At 35.3% G+C, this 23,342-nt stretch overlaps 1 protein-coding gene across 4 annotated transcripts; it reads left to right on the top strand.

The window, feature by feature from the left end:
- The first annotated feature begins 3,786 nt into the window (after nt 1-3,786).
- LOC137582102 (solute carrier family 22 member 3) lies at nt 3,787-22,918 on the top strand. Of its 4 annotated transcripts, XM_068296540.1 has the most exons (6): nt 3,787-4,006; nt 4,065-4,183; nt 19,760-20,697; nt 20,760-20,914; nt 20,980-21,148; nt 21,216-22,918. In XM_068296540.1, exons 1-6 carry the CDS (start codon nt 3,979-3,981, stop codon nt 22,216-22,218), a joined length of 2,412 nt encoding a protein of 803 aa, XP_068152641.1. In that variant the 5' UTR covers nt 3,787-3,978; the 3' UTR covers nt 22,219-22,918. The 4 variants fall into 4 exon arrangements, with proteins under 4 accessions (XP_068152641.1, XP_068152640.1, XP_068152639.1 ...); XM_068296539.1 differs by having other exon boundaries at nt 3,787-4,183; XM_068296538.1 differs by lacking the exons at nt 3,787-4,006; nt 4,065-4,183 and adding an exon at nt 6,264-7,002.
- The last annotated feature ends 424 nt before the right edge of the window (nt 22,919-23,342 follow it).

Below are 23,342 nucleotides of genomic sequence, written 5' to 3'. Positions count from 1 at the left end.
TATTAACTTTGCTGCTTAAGGCTAAAATTCTTCAGGACAGTTGCCAATGAATAAAGATACTAAATCTTTAATGATTTTTCCTTATTTCAGCCATTTGTTGGTTGACTTTTCCTGATTTTATTAGCTAGCAACCTTAAACCAATTGAGGGTATCTTGCTGCTAAGCCATGCTTGTTGTTAAAAGGTAAAAAATAAATTAAAATCATGTTAATTAATATATCACATGATGATTTAATTTTCAGTTTCGCTTGTCACAAAAAACAAAAACAAGCCAAGCCCAAATAAAATAAAAAGAAAGAAAAAAGGAAAGCTCTGTCAATATGAAACGAAACAAAATGAACCAGTTAAAGGCAATCAATCAAAATTAGTTAAAGTAACTAAACATAAACAAAACAAAAAAAAAGAGTCGAAAACCGCAAAACTTGCAAATTAATTGAGCATGCGCAGCGTGCGATGAAAATTTAAAGATCGTTTCTCGACTAATTCTCGATCTACGTAGCTATAGAATGCCGATGTCGATTAAATGGCCAGAGAGTTGATGATTATAATCTTGTCTATCTAGCTGGATTCGATACGATTCAAGTCGCGCGCGCTTTGTGCTTTCAGTTTGAGGAAAGGTTTTCATTTTGCAACAAGCAACGAAAAAAAAACGTTAAGCAAATAAACGCGAGTTTTTATGTTCAGTTAATTTATTTTTTTTCGCACAGTTCTTTTTTGGATGAATTCAGTGTTAAATTAACACACATATTTATTTAATATATTATATATATTTTTCGTACGCCAGTTGTCATCTGTGGACGTGTGTGTATCTGTGTGTGTGTGTGTGTGTGTGTGTGTGTGTGTGTGGAAACTACTAGAGTTTTGAGAGTTTTTTTTTCTTTTTGGCACTTTAAGTGAAGTGTGAAGAAAACAAGCAAAGATCCGTAGTGATCAGTATCCGTTTAATGTTCATTGTGAACGGTTGCCAAAAGTAGGCAAATAAATATAACCAAAAGCAAAACAAGGATATATTTGATCCTTTCCAAAGTGTGCTCAAAGTGTAAAAATATGATCACAAGAATAGCAATTCCTTTCTGACTGGATATCAGTGAGTGGTGAGTTAAATGACAATATTAAAACAAGTGAATTAAAATATAAAAATGGACCTTTAAGAAGTAAATTAGGATCACAGGACTCTTTGGTGTTCTATTTAGTCGATTCTCAATGAATTCCCTTTACAATAGACTCAAAAATATCTTAAACTCTATTTCTGTGGTTTTACCTCTTAGTCATGTGAATTTTAAACAATTCCAATTATATTTAAATTCCTCTTCGTGAATTGATTAAAATTCAGACTAAATCGAAAACGCTTCGGCATCACAGATCATTCGATTTAGTAAGAAATAAAGAATTAAGTTCCAATTGAAATGATAAATCATGTGGTTTAGGGGCATTTAATGGGAATCTAAGTATCTTATTGTAGGTGTTAGATAAACCCATCGCATAATTAATTTTCGCTGGGAAACTACAGAGTTCAAATGAAAGAAAAAGGCGGCAGCGGCGGCGACATCGCCCGATTTCCACACGACTCAGTACACAATTGATGAATAATTTATGGCCACTAATTTTCCCTCGTTAAAACGTGTTTGCCCTGCAATATGCATATTATAGAAATATTATTGTTGTTATTGCCATTTGGGGTCAGTAACTGGAGTGACTGAGTAAATACAATCGATGCTCAGTCGTTTGTAGAAAAGAGAACCTTTTTTTTTTTTTTAAATTAACAAGAAATGGAAAATAATGACAGTTTCAATTGTCACACCTGTCTATGTACTTAATACCAATTTAATTGCAATTATTAATAGAAATTATAAATATGAACTACGTCACAGAATTCAACTGACTCATTGACTGAATTGACTTTACCCGATGTAAATGGAATTTCTGATTTAATTTGCGAGAATGCCGCAAATTAGATTTGTTTTGTTTTTCACTCTACAATGTTAGACATTATGATAAAACATATCAGACTTGGTTAGTATGTGCTAGTAACTAATTATATGCATAACACTTTTTTTTTTTGCTTTCTTTTGAATGTTAATTAGAGAATGGCATAAAATTTAATTGAAATTATATTTTGCCAGTGAGAATTTTCCATAAATGGGACTAACAGGTCTTGTGGGATAAATGCATAATATATACATATATATAAGATTATTAGGTATATAGAAACATAAATTAAAATCAAGTTGGCAAATTTCTTCTTCACTCTTTTAGTTTCTTGACAATTAAGTTTATGGTCAAAATTCTTTTCAGTTTTTAGTTTACGATGTGTTAATCTCAATTAGAAGAGCTCATACTAAAATAATAATAATAATAAATTCATTTATTGTAAAAATCTTCAAGAAATTGTATTTTAAATAGGTTCTTAATGTTGTAATAAAAATTTTAACCATTTTTATTTGTTTTTTTAAGCTGCTACTCGAACGATTTTCAACCTTTTCTGAAAAGTTTTACCTACTTTAAATGCCACTAAAAGTAGAGCGAAATAAAATTAGGGCCAATTTTTAAATATGAAATTACTTTACAATCTGTTAATGCCAAATAAAAGATATAATTCAAGAAATAAAGAGCAACAAATTTTGAAATCACCCAAAAATGGAATAATTTATGTATGTGTCTTTTAAGTTGACGTTTTTAAATACATTTAAGATGTTTTTTTAATGACTTGCAATAAAAGCCATCATAATATTTCTTTGAGAGTCTAATATATTTCCATATATATAGATAAGTGAATCTAGTAAATGCTTCAAAAGTCATAGGAAATCAACTTTTCTATTTCAAAACTGTAAAATTTGTCATGTTCTTTGAAGAAACTCTTAGTTGATATCAAATTCACTCACCCAGATTTGATTTCATTTGATGATTTTTGGCATTTATGTATCTAAAACATACTTGAAAGATATCTGTGTGGCTTTGTGGGTTACCTGATCTGTGGGTGAATATGACACAAACAAAAAAACACACACACAGACACACACACACACTCAGTTTATCCAAAAGAAAAGTAAAACAAATAAAATGTCAAATAATAACAAAAGGCGACACCTTCATATATACATATATAAATAAAAAAGAAGAAGAACAGCAGAGGGAAAGAAGAAAGAAAAAAAACACAAAACACTTAAGCAAACGAAACACGACGTAGACCAAAGCCAAAAGATAGAAATACAGAAAATAGTCAATTGTTGGCTGACAGGGCGTATGAGTGCTTTGTTTTTTTTTTTATTCTTTCCCCTAGTTCTCTCTTTTTTTTCCTTTTTGCTGGCAGTGAAACATATGTATTCAGTTAAGTACATAGATTTAGTTGGGATAAACGTAGAGGAGGAAGCAGCATGGGGGAAGCGGATTGGTGGGGGATACATACATACATATGTAACATAGCGTAATGAACTCTTTCACTCACCGACACTAATTAAACTTGAACTTGACTTTGCTCAATGGCAATGAGGGAAGTGCATTTCCCCATTGAGTTGAATTTTTAGAAAAATTCTTTTGAATGTTTCGACAAATGAGTCTAAGCTATTAATAGAAGATCATCATCAAGGCATTTCGCACCGATCTTCGGGCTCTTCCTTTTGGGTGCTAAACAAAACGGAAATTGGATGGTACATCGTACCCAGCACCACCCCCACAACCCCCAACCCCCAACCCGTTATCCCATAACGTAACCCGTCACTTGCTCATTGATCAGGCAACAAATTGTTGAACAGATTTTTGTAGTACGACCACGGCCCTTGCCACGACAACTTTGACGCGAAACGAAAGAGAAAAAATATTTTTTGAATTTCATATTTAACAACCAAATTAATTACCAAGTTAACAAAACACAAATGTACCAATAAAAGCGAAAAAAGATTTATTGAAAACTATCCAAGTTCATGTTCTCTTTTGAGGCAATGTGATTATATAAGTAAAAAGTGCATTACACAACAGCAAAATGAGAGAAAAGTATATTAGTTTGATTGGTTTGTAGTACTTATAAAATGAGTTTCATACATCCCGATGTAAATTTAATGGCCACAGATGAGCAGCAGCTACTCGAAATGGAGGAGCAGGGACAATTCGAAAATCGGCCACCGGAAGAGCAGCCCGTACAGAAGGCGGAAAAAGTGGAGATTAAAATTGTGATGGTGAAAATTCAGGTGAATTGAAGAACCTAAAGTCTGGAGCTCAGTCACTTGTGCCACAGTCTGTGGAAATGTGTTAGGATTGTCTCTTACACAACTTACCAAAGACTCATGCATGTGAGATGTCTTATTCCCCTTGTTTTCTGAAATCTTGTTATGCCCTGATTTATCTTATAATTGACTTAATTAAATATTTACATGACAAATGTATTGTTTTAAGTCTAAGGATGCTGATACGATAAATTCAATAAAGTTCAATTTGAATGCCTAATTGACTGTAACAGCAAACAATTAGGGCAATGAATATTGTAACTCATACGCCGCATATGACGATGTAAAGAAAATTGGATTTTGTTCACACACACACACACACACAAAACACACACACACAAAACATACACACACATTTTGAAACTCATTAAATTTGGTTATAAAATGTTTACATTTGTTTTCGAAACAAAATAAAAGCAAACTTTTTTTTTGCTTATTGTTCTTGCACTGCCGTAACATGCGGCGTATGCGTAATCAACAACAGTAACAACAACAACAACAATAACAAATTTCTGTCTAATTTGTTTGAAGCGCGTGCCAAGCAGCAACTTTTGCCCAGGGACAGAGACACTCTAACTTCCCCCTACTCTTCTCTTCGCCCTTTCTTTCTTTCTCACTCCTCCCCCAAGCACATACAAAAAGTTGTTGATGTACAATTTATTAGCGCCCTTATTCGAGCATTGATAGGGCGGCAACTGTCAAATTTGATTTGTAAATAAATAAATTAACAGTCTGAGCAAACATTTACAACGGGACATTTGCTTTTATTCGACCTGCACGATAGATTTCAAATGCTAAATAATATTTTCCACAATTCAAAGGGCGGCAAATTGCAAATTGCATTAAGTGTATGTATATTGAAGGACCCAAAAAGGGTTCACTTTAGGTGACTTTTTTCTCTTTGTCATTGTTAGCAGGTGATCAATATCAAATGCAACTAATTGAGTTAGTTTTATATTTGTAGAAATTATCGTTATTATTTAAACTTTAATGTCATGCAAATCATGCAATTTTCCATTCAATATCTACATCTCTCATTTTCTATAATTTCTACTATTCAAATTTAAATTAAACTTTAGACTGCTTAACAACTTAATGAGTGAACTTTAACCAGGCCATAAACAAATAGATATATACTTATTAATGTCTCATTATTGGCTTTGATGGGCAATCAATTAATGATACTTATTATAAAGACATCTCCTATAATTGTACAAGTCTATATAGACATTTTATGATCTCAGAGCTTAGTCCTTCAAAGTCTTTTACTACTCAAACCTTATATTTTTGTCCTAAGCTATATTTAAGTTAGTTTTTTGTTACCACAATTTTATGACCTGATGAGTCTTTTCTTTTACTTTTTTTGTTGTTTTCTGGGTAGACAAATGCCCGGCACGTAGTGGCACGTGCGTCAGTGGCTTTCATTGTGGTTCATTGTGACTATTATTATTATTTTTTGGTTATTCTTATTGTTTGGTCAATTCATAAATGATTAGGCTTTTGTTTATGCCTTGGCATAGTTGAGAGCAATTTGATTTGGATCAATTAGCTGACATGGTTAATTTGTCAACAATTAATTCTCAGCAGAAATAATCAAAGGATGAAAGGAAGTTGAAGTGACTCCAGCTGATGGCCTGAAAGCATTAACCTTCAAAGAGAGAGAGAGAAAGAAAACATCAGGGACAGAATCAACGTAGCTCCAGAGTTCAGCAACAGCTGCTTCTGTTGCCTCTGTGTGTGTGTGAGTGTTGGACAGCAAAAGCTTTAAAGTTCAGCTTCAGTGTTAGCCCGGATATAGTTACGGATTGGCTTTCCGGGGCGAAAGGGAGAATGTGCGTGGGGCACGTGACCAGAACAAATTCCGTGAATGAACTCCACATGCCGCATGCCATTAGAGGAAAGCTTTCGCTTTTGTTTCGCTTTTTCAGTTTCGGTTTCAGTTTCGTTTTCAGTGTCGTTCTAGCCAGAACTTCGTGAAAAACTGCAAGGAAAAACCGAAGTGTCTGGCTTGGAAAAGCTCTGTGTTTTGTGTTAAGTTAGCTGTTTGCTTTCACTTTTTTTTTGTTGTGTTTTTTTAGTCATGACTTTTTCCATTATTTCTTTGGTTTTGGCAAATCAGTTGCGCGTTGGGCAGACGCCAGCACAAGACGGAATACATTGACTAGAGCGGAAGAATTGTTCGTTGTTATTTTGAGTTCATTTTGATTTTCAAAATTATTTTTTTCGTAAGCCAACTAAATGGAGAATTTTAAGAAGCGTCGACGTATACGTAATATTTCGAGAAACATTTTCTCTATTATAAATCGATCATAATCAATCTAAACTTCACTTGAAACGCGACGAATTGACAAGTATTCAGTGTGTGTTTGTGTGTGCGGGTGTGTGTGCAAATGAATTTCAACTACAGATAGTTCAGTGTAAAACACTTTTTAAGGCATTCACCAGGCACAATTTTCCATAAGCCATTCTTTTCACGCATTATGCTCACGGATAGCGGCAACAGCATCGACGGCAATAATAGCAATCATGTTGGCAATGGTCATGGACTAGGCCACAATCAGAACCAGAATTCAAGTGGCACTGCTGGTTCTGGTGGTTGTGGAAGTGGAAGTGGTAATGCCATTGGTGGTATTAGTGGTGTTATATCCGCTAACGAAAACTTGGCAACGTGCAATGATGAGACGCGAGTTGATAATGGAAATGCGAATAAAGATGATGATGATGACGACGACGATGAAGATGATGACGATGATGACGAAGACGATGATGATGATGAAACTACGGTACATATTGTATAAATTAGTAGCAGCACATGTATGCGTAATTTTATGTTTTTAGATAATTAGAAACTTTGCTGACTGAAAGCGAAAGTAAATTGTGCGTGCCAACAGATAAGATTGAAATTGTCCTTTGTGGGTGGGCTGGCGGGCAGTGAAAATATGTCTTTGTGGGCTTAGCTTCTTATATGTTCTTCCTGGTCCTTGAACTCTTCTCAGAAGGTTTAACATGCGTAATGAAGCTTCATTTGAATCAGTGTCAAAGGACACTTCTAGGAAAGCTCCTAATGTTTCATTTCGTTTGAAAATGTTTAACATTTTGAGTTTAGTTGAAAAATTTTGTATTGTTCCATTGGAACCAACATTAAGTGAAGCCAAATATTTGAATATCTCCATTTGCTTTGTATTAATTAACAATTAATTGCCCAATAATTGGCCCTAAGTCATACAATTAAAGCGCCTTGATTAATTTACCACAACTAGAAGTTAATTATGTGAAAATAGATTTCTGTTATGGGACGCATATAATAGGAAAAGGGTTAAACTAGTATATGGATTCCTGGTGTGAGAAGATTTTAGCCAATAAGCCATAAAAAAAGAGAGAAAGGGTTGCCCTTTCTTTGAACGAACTTGTAACAGGATACTGGCATTTCAAGAAAGTTTCTACCATAGTAAGGATATTAAGAAACAATAGTAGTTCTGAAATCATTTCGAGGTTTTAGCTAAATTACAAATATCTACCCATTGTTAATTTACTCTCTAAATAAACAACTTTTTAATTAGCTAAAGGAAAGGACATGCAAGAAAAGTAACTTAAGTTGGCCCATTTGAAATGTTTATTTGTTTAAATACCCGCATCTCTCTATAATTGATGCGTGACAGATTGAAATGAGCTAGAATTTCTAGATCTACAATCAATATATGTAAATGTAACCACAAGATACACATCTACACATTTATCTGGCAAAAAGCATATATTGTAAGTAATTGCAGATTCTTATTTGGCCAATTGTGGTTTCGTTTTCAGCTAATTTGAATAAGTTATGCACTAATTCCATTTTCCACTCAATTGTGCGGAATCTGGTATGCGAAAACAAACCTTTGGTAGACCAAAAGGTCTACAAAATAATTCATCAAAATCTATTCAATTATGTAGTCAATCATTCACCAAGGAGTCAAAGCGTATATCAATGCCCCTCCCCACCCGAATTTCGGGTAACTTTTATGAGAGCTTTGGAACTTTGGTGCTGCTGGCGTGCTAAATGAGTCAAATGGCCGTTTAGTTTTTTCCCAGCACAAACATCTAAACGTGGAGAGTAAAGGTTCTTGTCATCTACTTCTTTTCAAGAGTCCTTTCTCGGGCGTCCTGTCCTTCTGTTTATTGTGTTGTTTACTTTGACTTTGGCAGCGCGTTTCTTGAACTCACCGACAAAGGGTCAACATTAAATATCTGTTGGCTGACATCTAAGGATATATGTATACATTTTCCATTTGCCATTCGTAATTCGCCATTTTTGCTTACGTTTCTCTTTCTCAGTTTAGAAGTTAGATATTTTGTTTTGTTTCGCTGGTTCTTTTTTTTTTTTTGTTTTTTGTTTTTGCGCAAAATTTGTTTAATTAAAATTAGCCACAGATGACATCATGCAAGAGCAAGTCAAGATTTGACTTTATAATTAACACGGGTAACTAACTAACTAAACACGTGCTGTTTAGTTAATTAAGCAAATTGCCAAGTGTTACAGATTCCGCTAACCATAAGGGATAACTCCATGTGCACACGTGTTCAGTTCGAGCAGAGCGTATTGACTTGAAAAGAAAAAAAAAGAAACCAAAAATAAATGAACATCAAGTAAAAAAGGTGACAGAATTCTTTTTAACATGCGCATGCGATAAATGCGAATATTTTCACACACACACACCACACACTCCCAGAGATTATGCAAATTTCCTCGCTTTTCTACTCTTTTTTTTTTAAGTAGGTCGCAGAGTCCTATGCAAATTAGTAAATACAAAACACGCGCCTTGCTTGGGAATACTAAAAAAGGATACCTACATACAAACATCTCCATCTACATATATATACATATATATAGATATTTATTATGGCGATCTGAGGATGAAATTGATAAATTTGTCACTTCAAAGGGGATAGGCTCGATGCAAAGGCAAGTTAACTTATAAATCAAAAGTGACAGCTAAAATAGTTTTAGTCTATTTAGTTCTCAAAAATGACTTTTGACTGGCACGAATGAATGAAGTTCTGACAATTTATAGCAAATTATATGCATAACTTAAAATATATGGAATTCGTAGCTTAATGGATCAGCAGGAAGCCCAAATTAAGTGATGGGCTTAAAAGGGTTAAATGTGGACATTGGTAACAAAACGCAAAACTAACTTAACGTTCTATCAATATTGTTCTAAAATATTACATAGGACATCTAAATCACACTGTTTCGTTGTTGTATGGAGTTTTTTGACTGTTCTTTATTAAGTTTATTTAAGTGACCTAATCCCGAATCCTCACTTAATTTTTTTCCAATAACCTTTACATGAAGGCCTTAAACCGCTTTTCATTTTTCATTTTTTGCAATTTAAAGTCCAAACTTTGTTTTTTTAACCTTTGAACTTGGATCTCAACAATATGCAAATAACAAAAATCGCATCTTGAGCCACTACAACAAATTGCTCCCCCGCAAACGGCACGCAAAGCAGTCTCGAATGGTAATCAAGCTGATTTCCAAACCAATTTACTTAACCAAAACCAGAGAGAATCGCGTGTTCTCTCTTGGCACTGTCTCTTTTCCCCCTTCTTTACCCACACAAATAAGCAACAACTCTTCTTGGCCTACGTTAAAGTCAAATATAACTTGATGTCTGGACATCGGCTGATAAATGATAATGAACTTCGGGCAGGAATAATACGGAGTAGGAAGGAAAGAAAGAAATATAACCGCACAGATGTGCAATTGACAAAGGAAATTGTCATTTATTAGGCCAAAAGACCAGAAAGTTTTCGTTTCTGACAGATTTATATATGAATTATACCCAAAAGTAAAGTATGTTGTAAAAGACAATAAGGGACCTGGGCACATGGGTTGGAGAGGCCCATAAAGTGACGACTCACAAATTACAAACGGTTAACAAGGGAGGAAGTACAGTGGTCAAGGGAAGTGAAGTGAAAGTCCCCTCGCCTATTAATTATTCCACCTTTTAACTTTGTAAAGTGTAGACAATGATGATTTTGTTGCTCCACAAAAATTAAAAAGGGCAATTTTTAAACAAAAAATAGGCAAAAACATTCCTTATTTAATCCTCTCTTTGATAGGCCCACTGTGTTAGTTTCATTGCCCTTCCGCCTCACCGATTTCACGCACACACAAATGAGTCCTTTGCGTTGAGCCTGCCAGGGTTCAGGAATTTGCCACTTTAAAGGGAAACGAAATAAACTGGAAAAGACAAAAAAAAAAAAAGGCTAGCCAGCAAAAGTTTTTTCTGCTTAGCCCAGGTCAAAGTTCGTTGATGGGCAAAAGTTGAGCTTCAACTTTTGTTGAGGATGAAAAAGGTTCTTGGCCCCTCTTTTAATTCCAGCAAAGGCAAACAAAAAATCATTTCACTTTTATTATTTATTAAAAAGCGATAAGGAGCAGGCAGCTTTTAATTGGTTTTCATTCTGTCGCAGACCTTTTCGATTTTCGTTCTCGAAAATTTGCATTTCTAGAGTGCGACAAAAGTATATTGAACCTAGGCCAAGGCTACTTACATTAGGTTAGTCCACTCTAATGGAACGGCATTCAATTGGTCCCAGCCTCTGGGAGGATAGTCAACTACACAATTTTATGGCAAATGTAGTTGGAAAATTTTCATGGCCATCAAGGACTTGGCAATTTAAAGCTACATAGTTAAAATCAAATGAAGGCAAATCAAGCCATAAAACACACACGCGCTCTCTCTATGAAAATTATATAGTAAATGGTAACCGTTCTTCATTTTCCTTGGCATTTCGTTTCCGTATTCATCCTGGGCTCCTCTCTCTCCTCTTATGCTCTAATCAGATGGCTTATGTTGGTTATTTGAAACTTTAATCACTGTGCAAGTTGAGGATCCAAATGGGGAAAAATGGCTATGGGATTATTTTCATTTCCTTTCCAAAGGAAAAACTTGACAAAAGAGAAAACATAAATTATGTATTGATTACAAGGACTCAAAAGAAAGAAATCAAGGGAATGAAAATTCAAGGATATAAAAAAAAATACAAAAATTTAAAAACAAATCTCTGGCAATGTCTTTTTGGGCAGCTTTTCCTGTTTAGTTAGTTACGGAAAGTAGCTCATGATGAAGACGAATTTCTCTTTTTACCGACCTTTCTGTTATTCTTTTTCTCGAGCACAAAGAAATGCCTTTTAAATACCAGTAAATCCTTTTGAGACCAAAAGAAAGCATAAAAACAACAACAACAAACACAAATGGTGTGGGGCGGGACGAGGCAACAACAAAAGCTCCTTGAGTACCTCCATTAATGTGCAATTAAAGCAAAGCAACCGAAAAACGACAATATAAATGAAAATACAAATAAACAAAGGGCAAAGCAATTGTTTAAATAATGCCCAGGCAATTAAACCACGTCAGAAACTCTTCAAGCGTAAGTGACAATGCAATTGTTGCTTCAAAAAAGAGCATTAGATTTCAATTGAGACGACGACTATGATATTTTTGTATACGTTTTAAAGTAAGTATAATATGCATTGCAAGCAATTATCTAATCTGTTCTAGTCTCGTCTCGTCTGGTCTGATGGCTTCCATGTTGTCGCTGTCGTCGGCTAATTGAAATTATGTGTCATAAAAATTTTTATAGCATACATTTCAGCTGCGCTTGGCAATTTCTTTTTTGCGTGACAATAACAAAAGAGAGATAGAGACAAGAGAGAGAAAAAAAATATGTTTGCTTCTGACCAGATAAGCAAAGATGCTAAGATGATGGATAAACAGGGATTATGATAAATACACACAATTTATTTCAACATAATTTTCAGGAAGCTTTTGATAAGTAGGGGACTGAAGCGAGCTATTTTGTAACTGTTTTTTGTTTTCTTTTTTGTGTTTTCATCTTCCAATGAACTCGCTAAAAAAATAAAGAACCAAAAAATATAATTAAATATGCATAGTTTATGTAATGCCTATTTTTTATTTGTTATCTGCTACCTGGAATAACATGGTAACACTAGCCAAAAGTAATTTTTGTTTAGAATGAGATTAGTAATATTATTGATATTGATTTCACTTGGCTTACCTCAATCAATCAATTTATAGGTCTGAATGTGAGACAACATACAACATTGTGGATTTCAGTTCTTTCGTACTCTTCCACTTGGTTGTGGCTTTTCCAAATGAATCCTCTGTTCTCTGTTGTCAACAAATGTAGGTTTAGGGTCCGACAATCTTGACCATACAGTTAACTTAGTTTCATCATAACTTCTTAGAGAACCAAATTGAAAGAATATTGAAAATTGTGTCACACTGTGTAATTCTTTATCTGACTATTTTAGACCTATTCTCCCTATCTTGAGGAAAGACAATTTTTGTCCCTTTTACATGCCCTTATTCGCCACCATTTAAGTAAATTATCCTACAATTTAGGCACTTCTTATTCACAACATTAAATTTTCAACAAAATCTTCACAAAATCTTTTTTGACGAAGCAAATCTTTTCCCTTTTCAATTACATGTTATCCAAATTCAAAATAAATCCAATTTTCGCCTATTTACATGGGCAACAACATAAAATAACAAGAAAATTTGTTATGTAACAGCAGCAGCTACAACAATAACTAAATCGAAGCCATCAAGTGAATTTTGTTTTTAGCAACGCGAGGAGGAATCCTTATGATTTTATATAGAGCAGAAATTGCTTGACACTTGAGATAGATAATTCACTTTTTGGGGTCCACTTATTGATTATGTTTGAGGATAATTAAATTTCGATGCTCTTGTGTGTGTGTGTGTGAACAATTATGCTGTCCGTGAGACTAAATATGTTTTATGATGCGGCGTTCGGGCCATCAATGACCACCGCATGCGATTAAATGATTGCGGCAGCTTCTGGCATAGCCAACATACACAGAATCATATTAGAACCAAGGTCAACTATGTATAGTAAATTTTGTGGCATTTATGTTTATTGGCATTCCCCTTCTACAGATGCTTTCTAGAAATGTGTGTGTCGGGGTTTGTCTGCGTGTGTGTTTCTGTTTGTTTGTTTCATAAGCTGCTTAGACGCAGTCCTGAAATGAAACCCATGAGGCACAGCCATTTATTTGGCTTGTTATTGGTAAAATGACTTACTAAAACATCAGCCGATGCGCTACAGTGGTTATATTGTCATTCAAGATATATTCTATATATATATATCTGTATGTCTTTAGCTGCATCTATTGAAAGTTATTTGTAAGTAAACACAACTAAACCCAAACTCATCTCTCTTTTCCAACTTGTACTTTATTTGGCTCTACTTTGCAGAAGCTTGGAACCACTGTACTTGTATTTATTGAATGTGGTCGGGCATTGGGTAAATTTTATGCGTTTCGCTCGTGACCAAAGCAGATTTTTGCAATCGGCTGACATTTCCAAATGTCTGACGAACATATAAGCAAAATGTATATATTTATCTATGTGAAGGAAATTTGCAAGCACCGAATAAAGGAATTTTCTGAAGAAATTTAAGGCGGCTTTCTTTTTTATTTGAGTGAATTTTGTTTAGCTTCTGCCTTTTCATTCTAATTGAATATGCAAATGTCAATGCCGCGAGTGTTTTGTTCGTTTTGGTAGAAATGATTTATTTGGCGGCTTAAATAAAGAAATCACACGCACATACAACAACTCACATGTGTGTGTATGTCTAAGCAATTGAAATGTGTGTGTTTTTTTTTTTTGAAGAAACAGGATGAATATGAGAAGGAAAAGGAAGAGATTGAGTTCTGGATGGCAGATGGTGATATATGTTGAATGTGTAAAGCATTTGATGAATGTAAAAACCTTTCAGAATTTTAAGCCTCTTATGTTACATGGTTTTTGCTGGTTTTCTTCACTTTTTATAGGCTTTCCATACTTTTTATTCTGTTCGCTTTGATTGCCTTGACAAAAATTGCAAAATGTCAGCATCAATTGTAGGCAAAAAGATAAGCTCTTCCTGACTAACCGTAGGGCAAAAGGGATAACAACTCTTGACAGACGCGATTTAAAGTATTTTTCTAACCTATTTCATTTTGTTGTCCCGACGCACAAACAAATATTGATTGGCATTGTGTTAGAGTGAGATAGAGAAACAAAGACGCAGCTGGTAGAAAAGTGTTTCTAAATTAAATTTTATATCTCTGACAGTATATGCATATTAAATGTTGATTGAATAACCATTAAGGCATATCATATATAAGAATCAAGTTACTTTAAGTCCTTCATTCATAGTTATTATTGACGCCCACACACACAAACACACACACACACGCATAGACAATACATCAGTTGCAAACGGGCCACACATTTATTAAGTATACGCCATGCTGTGCCAAATTGTTTAGACACTTCAGACGCATGTTTATGACTTCGACATTGGCATATCGAGTACACATATGTATGTAGATATATATAGTATATATTTACTACCATATCATTGCATAACACGTGCCACACTCCAACCAAAACAGCCATCAACCTTTTCCTGTTGCACAGGTTTTCAACACAAAAACAAAAGCTTAAGTATTCGTTTTTTCTGCTTTTGGGTTTTTGGGGGTCAAACTTTTTTTGACAAAACTAATCAAATATTTATGCTCGACATTATTTTGTGTCTGGTTCAATGTCTAGTCACGATAGCTTGTTAGGCCATTTAACTGAATAAATACTTGGGGGCAACAGTTGGAGACTGTGAATGACTTGAGGACAAGACAAAAAAACTTCATAAATGAAAAGCAATATCTTTTATTATGTGATTATTGAAAATCGAAAGAAATTTAAAGAGCATAATTAGAATTATGAGTGTTCTTGAAATCTCCCTGATGACTAAGTGTACCCTTAGTCTTTCAAGGTTATCCTTTTAACTCTTTTGTCTGTGTAAACATTCTAAATGATTGAATAATGAGTTTCTTTGAGCATTATTTCACCTGGTAATAAATCAAATGATACTAAAGTAATTTATACGGGCAGCTTCCTAAACGATGATTGTACTTTTCTTCGAGTAAACAACAGCAACAACAACATGAACACTTCACTTAGAGATGAGCTGAAACAATAAACACAATAAGAGTAACAACAAGGGAAATGCCTGTGGGGGCTAAGGACATTCATCTAGCTACATCTTGTAACATTTTAGCTGACATAAAACTGAAATCCAAACAACACTTTCTTGGCCCCATTGTTCCAATTAACTTATTGTTGCTGTTGTTGTTGTTGTTGCTCTTGTCAACGCTTCATATTTGAGGGGGGCACAACACAAAAGGAAAAGAAACACACACACATTGGGGCCAGGTGAAAGTTTTCCTAGTGTCTTCTCATTGTTGTTACCTTGGAGAACAGAGCTCAAGTCTTACATATTGCTATTGTTGTTTCATGAAGATTGTAAGGACACAATAATTAATTAATTCACTGCTAAAAAGAATAACAATGACAACAAAAAAAGTTATGACGGAAGAACAACAAAAAAAAAAAACACAAAGCAGAATCAAAATTTGCTTATTCAACTGAAAAGTTTTCATTTGGAATTGATTTTTTCAATAAAGTTCAGACTCTTAGCATCCAGCAGGAACAAATCGTTTCATAAATAAGAAAACTGCGTCTTACCCAGCCGAGTTTTTAATAACGCGTAAAGCCCAAAAATCCAGCCATAAATTATTCATAAGCCTGACTGCCAAACAGGCAGCCAGCCAGGCAGCCAACCAACCTTTCGCCTGACTGAGGCCCCAATGTCAATGGCTTTTTTTCCTTTTTGGTTCTGCCTTTTTGGTCGATGACTGATTGGTAGCGGGGATGTGAGACAGAGTCTCATCTTAAAGTCTCTGGCCATTGTTTTAATTAAAGTAGATAATCAGCAAAGTTTCCTAGCCTTGATTGCGGTTTTTGCTATTTCCTTTAATAATCAGGAAATTATATTCATTTCCGTTTTCTTCCTCCTCCCTTAAGGGTTCTATCTATAGACTTTAATAGAGTACTCTGCCTCCCCTACAGCCAGCTGATTCCTTTGTTCCCTGGGGAAATTGAGAAGCCTCTTAATATTTATTTATTGCTTGGCCATAATTCAATTCAAAACAAATTATTATTGTTTCTCAGGAAAGAAACACTTAGTCACACATGTCGATCTCAATATCAAGCAAGTCCACAGAATATGTAAACAATTCCCCCCCAAAAAAGGACAATAGAAACAGCTAAAACGAAAGGGAGCTGGACAGGGAATACTCTTATGCATCACTGAGTCAAAGCTAGAAGAACTTAAAGACAAGTCGCAATTTAAATTCCACAAGGAATTGTAGCGAACAAAGTGTTAACTACGTAAACGGATTATATAATTCTTTCCAAGGCGTCATTTTTGAATTAGCCTTGGCAATTAACACAAATCGTTTAACAAAACATTTATTTATTATTGCAAGTTTACTTATCACACAAGTTAATATTTAAATCAAGTATTATGTATAAAATGTGAAGAAAAGCGTTTAAGCCACGTATACATATATAGCCCAGCAGCGGACTACAAAGCTTAAGAAAATTCACAGATTGCTTCTTACCTGTTGGTCTCCGACCTTTTCTGCTAAAAGAAACCGGCACACAAAGGTAAGCATGTCAGTCATTTAGTCATGTTTGGCAACCTGCTAATGGCAGTTGACAAGTTAACCAACGTCTTTAACCTGTCTTGGCCTTAACTTCTTAATTGATAACACCACGGGGCGTATGAGTAATTTCATATTACACAAAAACCCGAAATTGGAAGTTTAATGAACCATCCAATTGGTCGCGTGACCATAAAATAGGAACTTACATATTATTTGTTCAATAAAACAGACAATGGCAAATCAGCATTAACCTTCACCAACAAAACAACAACAACAAAACCAAAGGGCAAAAACAAAAAGAGAATGAGAAAAAAAAACAGAAATAAGAAAGAATTTATTTACACAAGTGCTGGGGGTATTGTCAACAACATTTAATTGACGCCATAAAAATAGACAGAAAAAAATAAAAAAAAAGAATACGAAACCATTCGCTGAGTGGGCAAAACTCAAAGAATTCAAAAATTGTATTGCATACTTGAGGGCGTTTTTGCCAACTCCTTTAAACTGACAGTGATATGACCTTGAAATTCAAAATTCTTCACCTTCTTTGGTTTGGTTTTGCAATGCAATGCAAAAATCGGTTAATGCATTATGCATAAATCCCATTGAGAGTGGAAGGTTACAGGTTTTCTTTTTACATCGATTTGACATTTGCCCCAAACCGATTTGTCATAAAAAATTCTGCATAAAAAGTCTCTCTCACACACACACACAATCACAGCGGCCTGGGACATACATTCATACATGTATAGCCACATTAACATGACAACAAAAGCATATTACCTTTTTTTTGTGGCTTACTCAAAACAAGGGAAAACAACGCTAACACACACAGAAAAAACTTTAATGACAGTTAAACTAAAAAAAACAAAACGAACGAGGAGCAGCCAAAAAAAACAATTGTGAACAATTGTGAACAATTGTAGCGAGTGTACGTGAAAGGAAGAACACAAAGACAAAGCGGGGGCTTGTGGGGTTGACTTAGTTAGGAGGCCAGAGCCTTTTCTTGTTTCAAGGACGTTTGTCAACCCACAAAAAACAAACATAAAAACAAATTTCCAATAGAAACGCAAAAGAAAAATAAAAACACCAAATGGGATGAGCGGAAAGTAAGCGTGGAAAATGAAAATTTTCAAGTTGAGTTGGTATCCACAAAAGGGATTATTTTAGTGCTGCAAAGTTATCTGCGAATGTATTCAAAACAGATGGCCAACAATTGTTAGTTGCTATTCACTAAGGATTTTCAATATTTTTTAATAAATTGTATATACGATTTTATAGAATGATATCCAACTAGTTTCCTATTAAAAGCTTTTATACCTCTTTGCCTCTTACCCTCTTTATCACCCCAGTAAAAACCTTTACAATTCTTCTACAAAATAAATTTATATATACATTTTTAGCAAATTGTTTAAAAATTTGCCAAAAACAGTCTTAACATTCTGTGTATTCTACGAATTATTTAATATTTGATTGAAAATGAGATCTTTTACCTTGCATTAAAACCACTGCAAATAATTTTTGACCAAATTTTCTTTAAAATATTTATCATACATCATAAAAATGACCAAACATCGAGTCGCAAATTGTTCTAACAAGTTTTCTATGACATTAAGAGATTGAGAAGGATCTGAATTTGAACAAAAGATTCGCAAAATCAAAATTGTAAATCTTTTCAAAAAACATAAACTTTGTAAGTCTCAAAATATGAAAAATTTTCGACATATTAGAAATGATTTTTCATATAGTTTATAATTCAATATAATCATAACTGGGTTTTAGCCAGCTTGAGGTCAATAAATCTATCGTCAACGCTAAAAGTAGTTGGGAATTCGAACTACAAGAAGCGAAAAAAGAACGGCAAAGCTTTCAACTGCAGATGGCAGATTAAAATAACTGCTTAAGAATTTTCTAAGACGATCTAATAATTTCAATATTTATTAGTATTTAGTATATTTAGTATTTATTCTATGATAAGGTTTTAACAGTCTTTTTAACGATTTCGGGCACTCTCTGTGTCTCTCTCTTATATTTGTCATATTTATTCACCTGTCCGTGTTTGGTGGTTTACCTTTGACTGCATAATTTATTAGAGGTATATATAATTTTTGTTGTACCTTTTTTTGCTGTCGCATCAGCCAACATAATCTGCGTGCAAAAAGGTAATTAAGCTCTGTCTTTTTTACGCTTGATTAAACGGTCATCAGGAGAGGCATTAAAAGGAAAAAGAAGATGAAAAGAGTAATGTAAAAACCATTTTGGTGGTTTTTGACTGAAACATTTTGTTAAGTACAACGAGTCGTATGCGTAATATCTGTATTACGCCGTATTAAGCATATGGCAGATTATTAAGCAAAAGAGTATTAACATACATATAAAGCTGCAAATGTGTTTCAACTGCAACAAGGACAAAATTTCAATTTGTATATTTATTTTTCAATGCAAAAGGATAAGCAGGAGCCAGCCGAGTTGCTATGAAAGTGTAGGTTGCTCAATTACCGTTTTCTCTCTATTATATTGCCCAAGGCATTGGCTATAAATGGCAGTTGGTGTAGTCGGGTAATCAATGCAATTTATATCCATGTGCTGCATTTATTCAGCACATATGTGCGAAATCCCATGACGAGGATGATGATGATGATGATGATGCACTTGGCCCCAACTTGAGTTGGCGCGCTCTTCAAGAGCACTTGGGCATAATCAAGAGTGTTGCCTTTGTCTGTGTGTCGAAGTATGCTGAAGGTCTGGCTATTGCCAGGTCAATGGGCTGTCTATTGAGTGTTTGAAATAGAAGCTATTTGATTTGAAGAATCTTTTCAGTTGAACTAGACAACAAATTTATAGACCAATATCAACACTTGAACATGAACAAAAAATAACCAATTAGAGTCTTTGTCCTTCAATATACAATATATTTAAAATGACTTAATTTTTTTCTTGTATATTTACAGGCTGAGTCGCCTTTATTGCCCGTAAAGGAAGACGAACCGAAAACCCACAATTTGAATTCCAATTCACACATATCCGGAGTGAATAGCACTGCTGGGCACTATACGCCATTGGCTCCTTCGTCTCTAGCACTACTGACGCCCACATCCACGCCCAAACGTAGCAACTCTTTGACTAATTGCTTGCCCGTGCAACTATCTCAGCCGGTTCAGCCCACTCTTGATCTACTAAATAATAATCACAATAACAACAACAACAACAACCACCAGCTTAAGGGCAATTTTTATACATCATTGGATAGAAATTCGCCAACAAGCGATCAAGAGGACCAAGAGTACAAGTACAAACATTATCCCAACGATACATTCTCCCAACTCGAGGGTCCAGCACCAAAACCAAATAACAAAATGCAAACCAAAGTCGATGCAGTGGGTCGCATCACTGGCCCATGGGGTAAATGGCAATTGAGAACTGTTCTGTTGATCTTTCTCTGCAAAATACCCTCATCATGGTTCATGGCATGCATCATATTTACGGCACCAGCTCCGCGTCACGGTGAATTCTTTTGTAAGCCGCCCCAAGCGATGGGCGCTCCAAATCAAACGGAGTGGATAAAGGTCTCACATCCGCAGAAGGAGGAACGTGAGGATCAGGAATTTAGCATTGATTTCTGTAATATCTACGAGGATGCCCAAGAGCATGCGCATCATTACTACAACTATGAGAACAGCGCCCAGGAACCAAAAGTGTGGGAGAAGCCATTGGCACGGAATTCCAATGTGATACCCTGCACAGAGTTTCAACATGAGGCAAGCTATCATTCGGTGGTGACTCAATACGATTTGGTTTGCTCACGTGATATCCTTGTATCGGTGACGCAGTTCTTCCATCTGTTTGGTGTCCTCACTGGCGGCATACTGGCCAATCAGCTGTTGAAATAGTAAGTCCTTAGTAAGTCCTAAAAAAGTGTCGGGGTTTAAATTTTCCTGTTTTCGTCTGCAGCTTTAGTCCCCGAAATGTTATGCTCTTTGGCATGATCACACAAATCTTCTGTGGAAATCTAACTGGCCATGTGGCTTCCTATGAATTGCATGTGTTCTTCCGTTGCCTCTCGGCTGTATGCTGTGCCCAGATGTATACCGCAGGTGGAATGATCAGTAAGTTCAAAAAAGCAATGCCAATTCGAATTGTGTGGATATTAAATGTGAATTCTCTTTTCCAGTGGCCGACATAACCGGTGGCAAATATCGCACCTGCGTCTCAACTCTATTCGAGCAGTTCTGGTCAATTGGTGTCATGATGTTGCCGGGCGTTGCAAGTTTCTGGTCCAGTTGGTCTCATCTATACATGGCCATTTCATGGCCTACTGTAATACTTATCTATCTATGGCAGTAAGCATGAAAAATCTGCAATAATTTATTGAAATGTTACTAAAGCCTTTCTTCGCTTGTTACCCAGATGGATTCCCGACTCACCACGCTGGATGATTGCCCGCGGTCGTGTACAAGAGGCCAAAAAGATTCTGTTGCAGTGTGCTGAAATGAATGGGACACGCTATAGCTTGCCACATGACATTGATCAGCAATTGGAGCTTCAAGCGCAGACGGCCATGGATGCACCACCGCCGAGTGGTTGGTGGTCCATGTGGAAGGGAGAGAAGGCCGTACGTCATATCATTTGTGTTCACTTGGCATGGTCCCTATATATTGTGGTCTATTACGGCATGTTGCTGAATATACGCTCCTTTAGTCGCGAGCACTTGTATATCAATACATTCGTTGCCGGCTTCAGTGAGATGATGGGCACGTTTTTCGGTCTGTTCCTGATATTGAAGACCACACGCAAGTGGCTATGGACGGGACTATTTAACATAATTGCCGGTTGTATAGCCTATTGTGGCTGGTTGGTACCTAAACCCGGTGAAATCCCTATCGATGCTAATGTGGCCCTTTTAATGTGCTCTGCAATGGTGTCCAAAATGGCCATCTCGACCACTCTCTCTATATTGACAACCTGCACTGTTGAATTGGTTACCGATGATAAAAAGAAGATCACTGCATTCTCAACTATCTGCTGGGCACGATTTTGGCTATTGGGTGCGCCGTTCATTGGTTCCACAGTTGTTTTTGGTCAATTAATACCACAAACCGCTTTCGCTTCATTGGCCATTTGGGGCGGCATTTGCACGGCTCTAATCAGCAGTCCACGCACACATCCCATAACTAAGCCAGTCACCTCCAGTTCACCGGCATCAGGAAGCTCAAACCAGGGTGCTCAGAATATAGCCTCCCAATTCACCATTATCGAGGGGATGGACAACAAGGGCTATGCCCCCAGCACGAATCCAATTATCTCTAGTAATACTATTCGAAAACTGACTACACCACAATCGAATCTACCTCCTCAACTAATGCCCGGCATTTGGACGACCAAAATACACGAGGATGGGCCACCAATGTGATAACATAGAGGACAAATTAAGATCGATCTATTGAGGTTTGCACATTGGTGGTTGGCCAATCCATATAACGTGTGCTAACTGCAGTCTACAAATTTGATAATACTTTATACTAAACTAAGCTATTAACTTTTTCAAACAAAAAAAAAAAAACAAAAGCTAACTTAGTAGTTATATCTAAAGTTTCAATTGCTCAAGAAAGTAATGAGGAAATTTAAAATGGAAAATATTGCTATAATGAAAAGGTCGGTCAGCCAATAATCTTAAATTTTCCTTTAAGCATACGTATAATATGTATATTCAATTTAAGTTCATAAATGCTCTCGGGGGTAAGGCTTTAAGTAGCACTAGTTGAAAGTTTCAGCGCCGCCATACGACGAATGAATGAGTAGTAGTCTTTTAAGTTAGTCAGTCGACAAAATTATGGAGCAGATCCAGTATTAGTCACTTAAATAAATACTGATAAGTATGCTTCCTGCTGTTGTTAAACCTTTCAAAGGTCTCCTTTATCCCACGAAAAACCTTATCACTAATTGTTAAATCATCAAACCTTAACTTTTAATCCTAATCCATCCTCTCCTCCACGCTCGAGAAAAGCTGTTCCATATATAATACTATGTAGTGATTGTGTTGTAAACACCTGGAGAGAATTACTTGAAAAAGACATCATATATAAGTAGTTACACTTATTCATAATTTTGTGCTATTATTAACAAACCATTTTTGAATTAATTCGTATAAATATTAAACAATAATTTTTAGATTATACATATATATATATATATATATATATATATATTACAATTACTTTATTACCATTATGTATTATCAATTAGTAGTTTTCAATTCTAATTCTATATACAGACATACATATATATATTTAATATATATTTTAATAGTAAAATGCGCTTAGAAACTCGTTGAATGTTACCTAAATGATAATGAAAAGAAATGTTATGCGTGGCAAAGAGCAATATTTTTTTAATAAATCATCCCATAAAAACAAAAACATACAATTTGAATTTTCAAATATAACTGTCTAATAGTGCTCGCAACTGATGCTTTTAAATTTGCGAAAAGTCAATAAGCGAAAAAGGGACAGATACATATATCGTTAGTATCAACAT

The sequence above is a fragment of the Drosophila tropicalis genome, unplaced genomic scaffold (assembly GCF_018151085.1).
Source record: "Drosophila tropicalis isolate 14030-0801.00 unplaced genomic scaffold, ASM1815108v1 contig_859, whole genome shotgun sequence".
NCBI lineage: Eukaryota > Metazoa > Arthropoda > Insecta > Diptera > Drosophilidae > Drosophila > Drosophila tropicalis.
The sequence above is the reverse complement of the archived record's forward strand: the minus strand, read 5'-3'. Positions and strand labels throughout refer to the sequence as shown.

What these genes read in the sequence shown, in the direction of transcription:
- LOC137582102 (XM_068296538.1), top strand. Translation starts at nt 6,700, where the DNA reads ATGCTCACGGATAGCGGCAACAGCATCGACGGCAATAATAGCAATCAT. An exon ending in ATGATGATGATGAAACTACG is followed by an intron (nt 7,003 to 19,759) that starts GTACATATTGTA and finishes GTATATTTACAG; the next exon opens with GCTGAGTCGCCTTTATTGCC. An exon ending in GCCAATCAGCTGTTGAAATA is followed by an intron (nt 20,698 to 20,759) that starts GTAAGTCCTTAG and finishes TTTCGTCTGCAG; the next exon opens with CTTTAGTCCCCGAAATGTTA.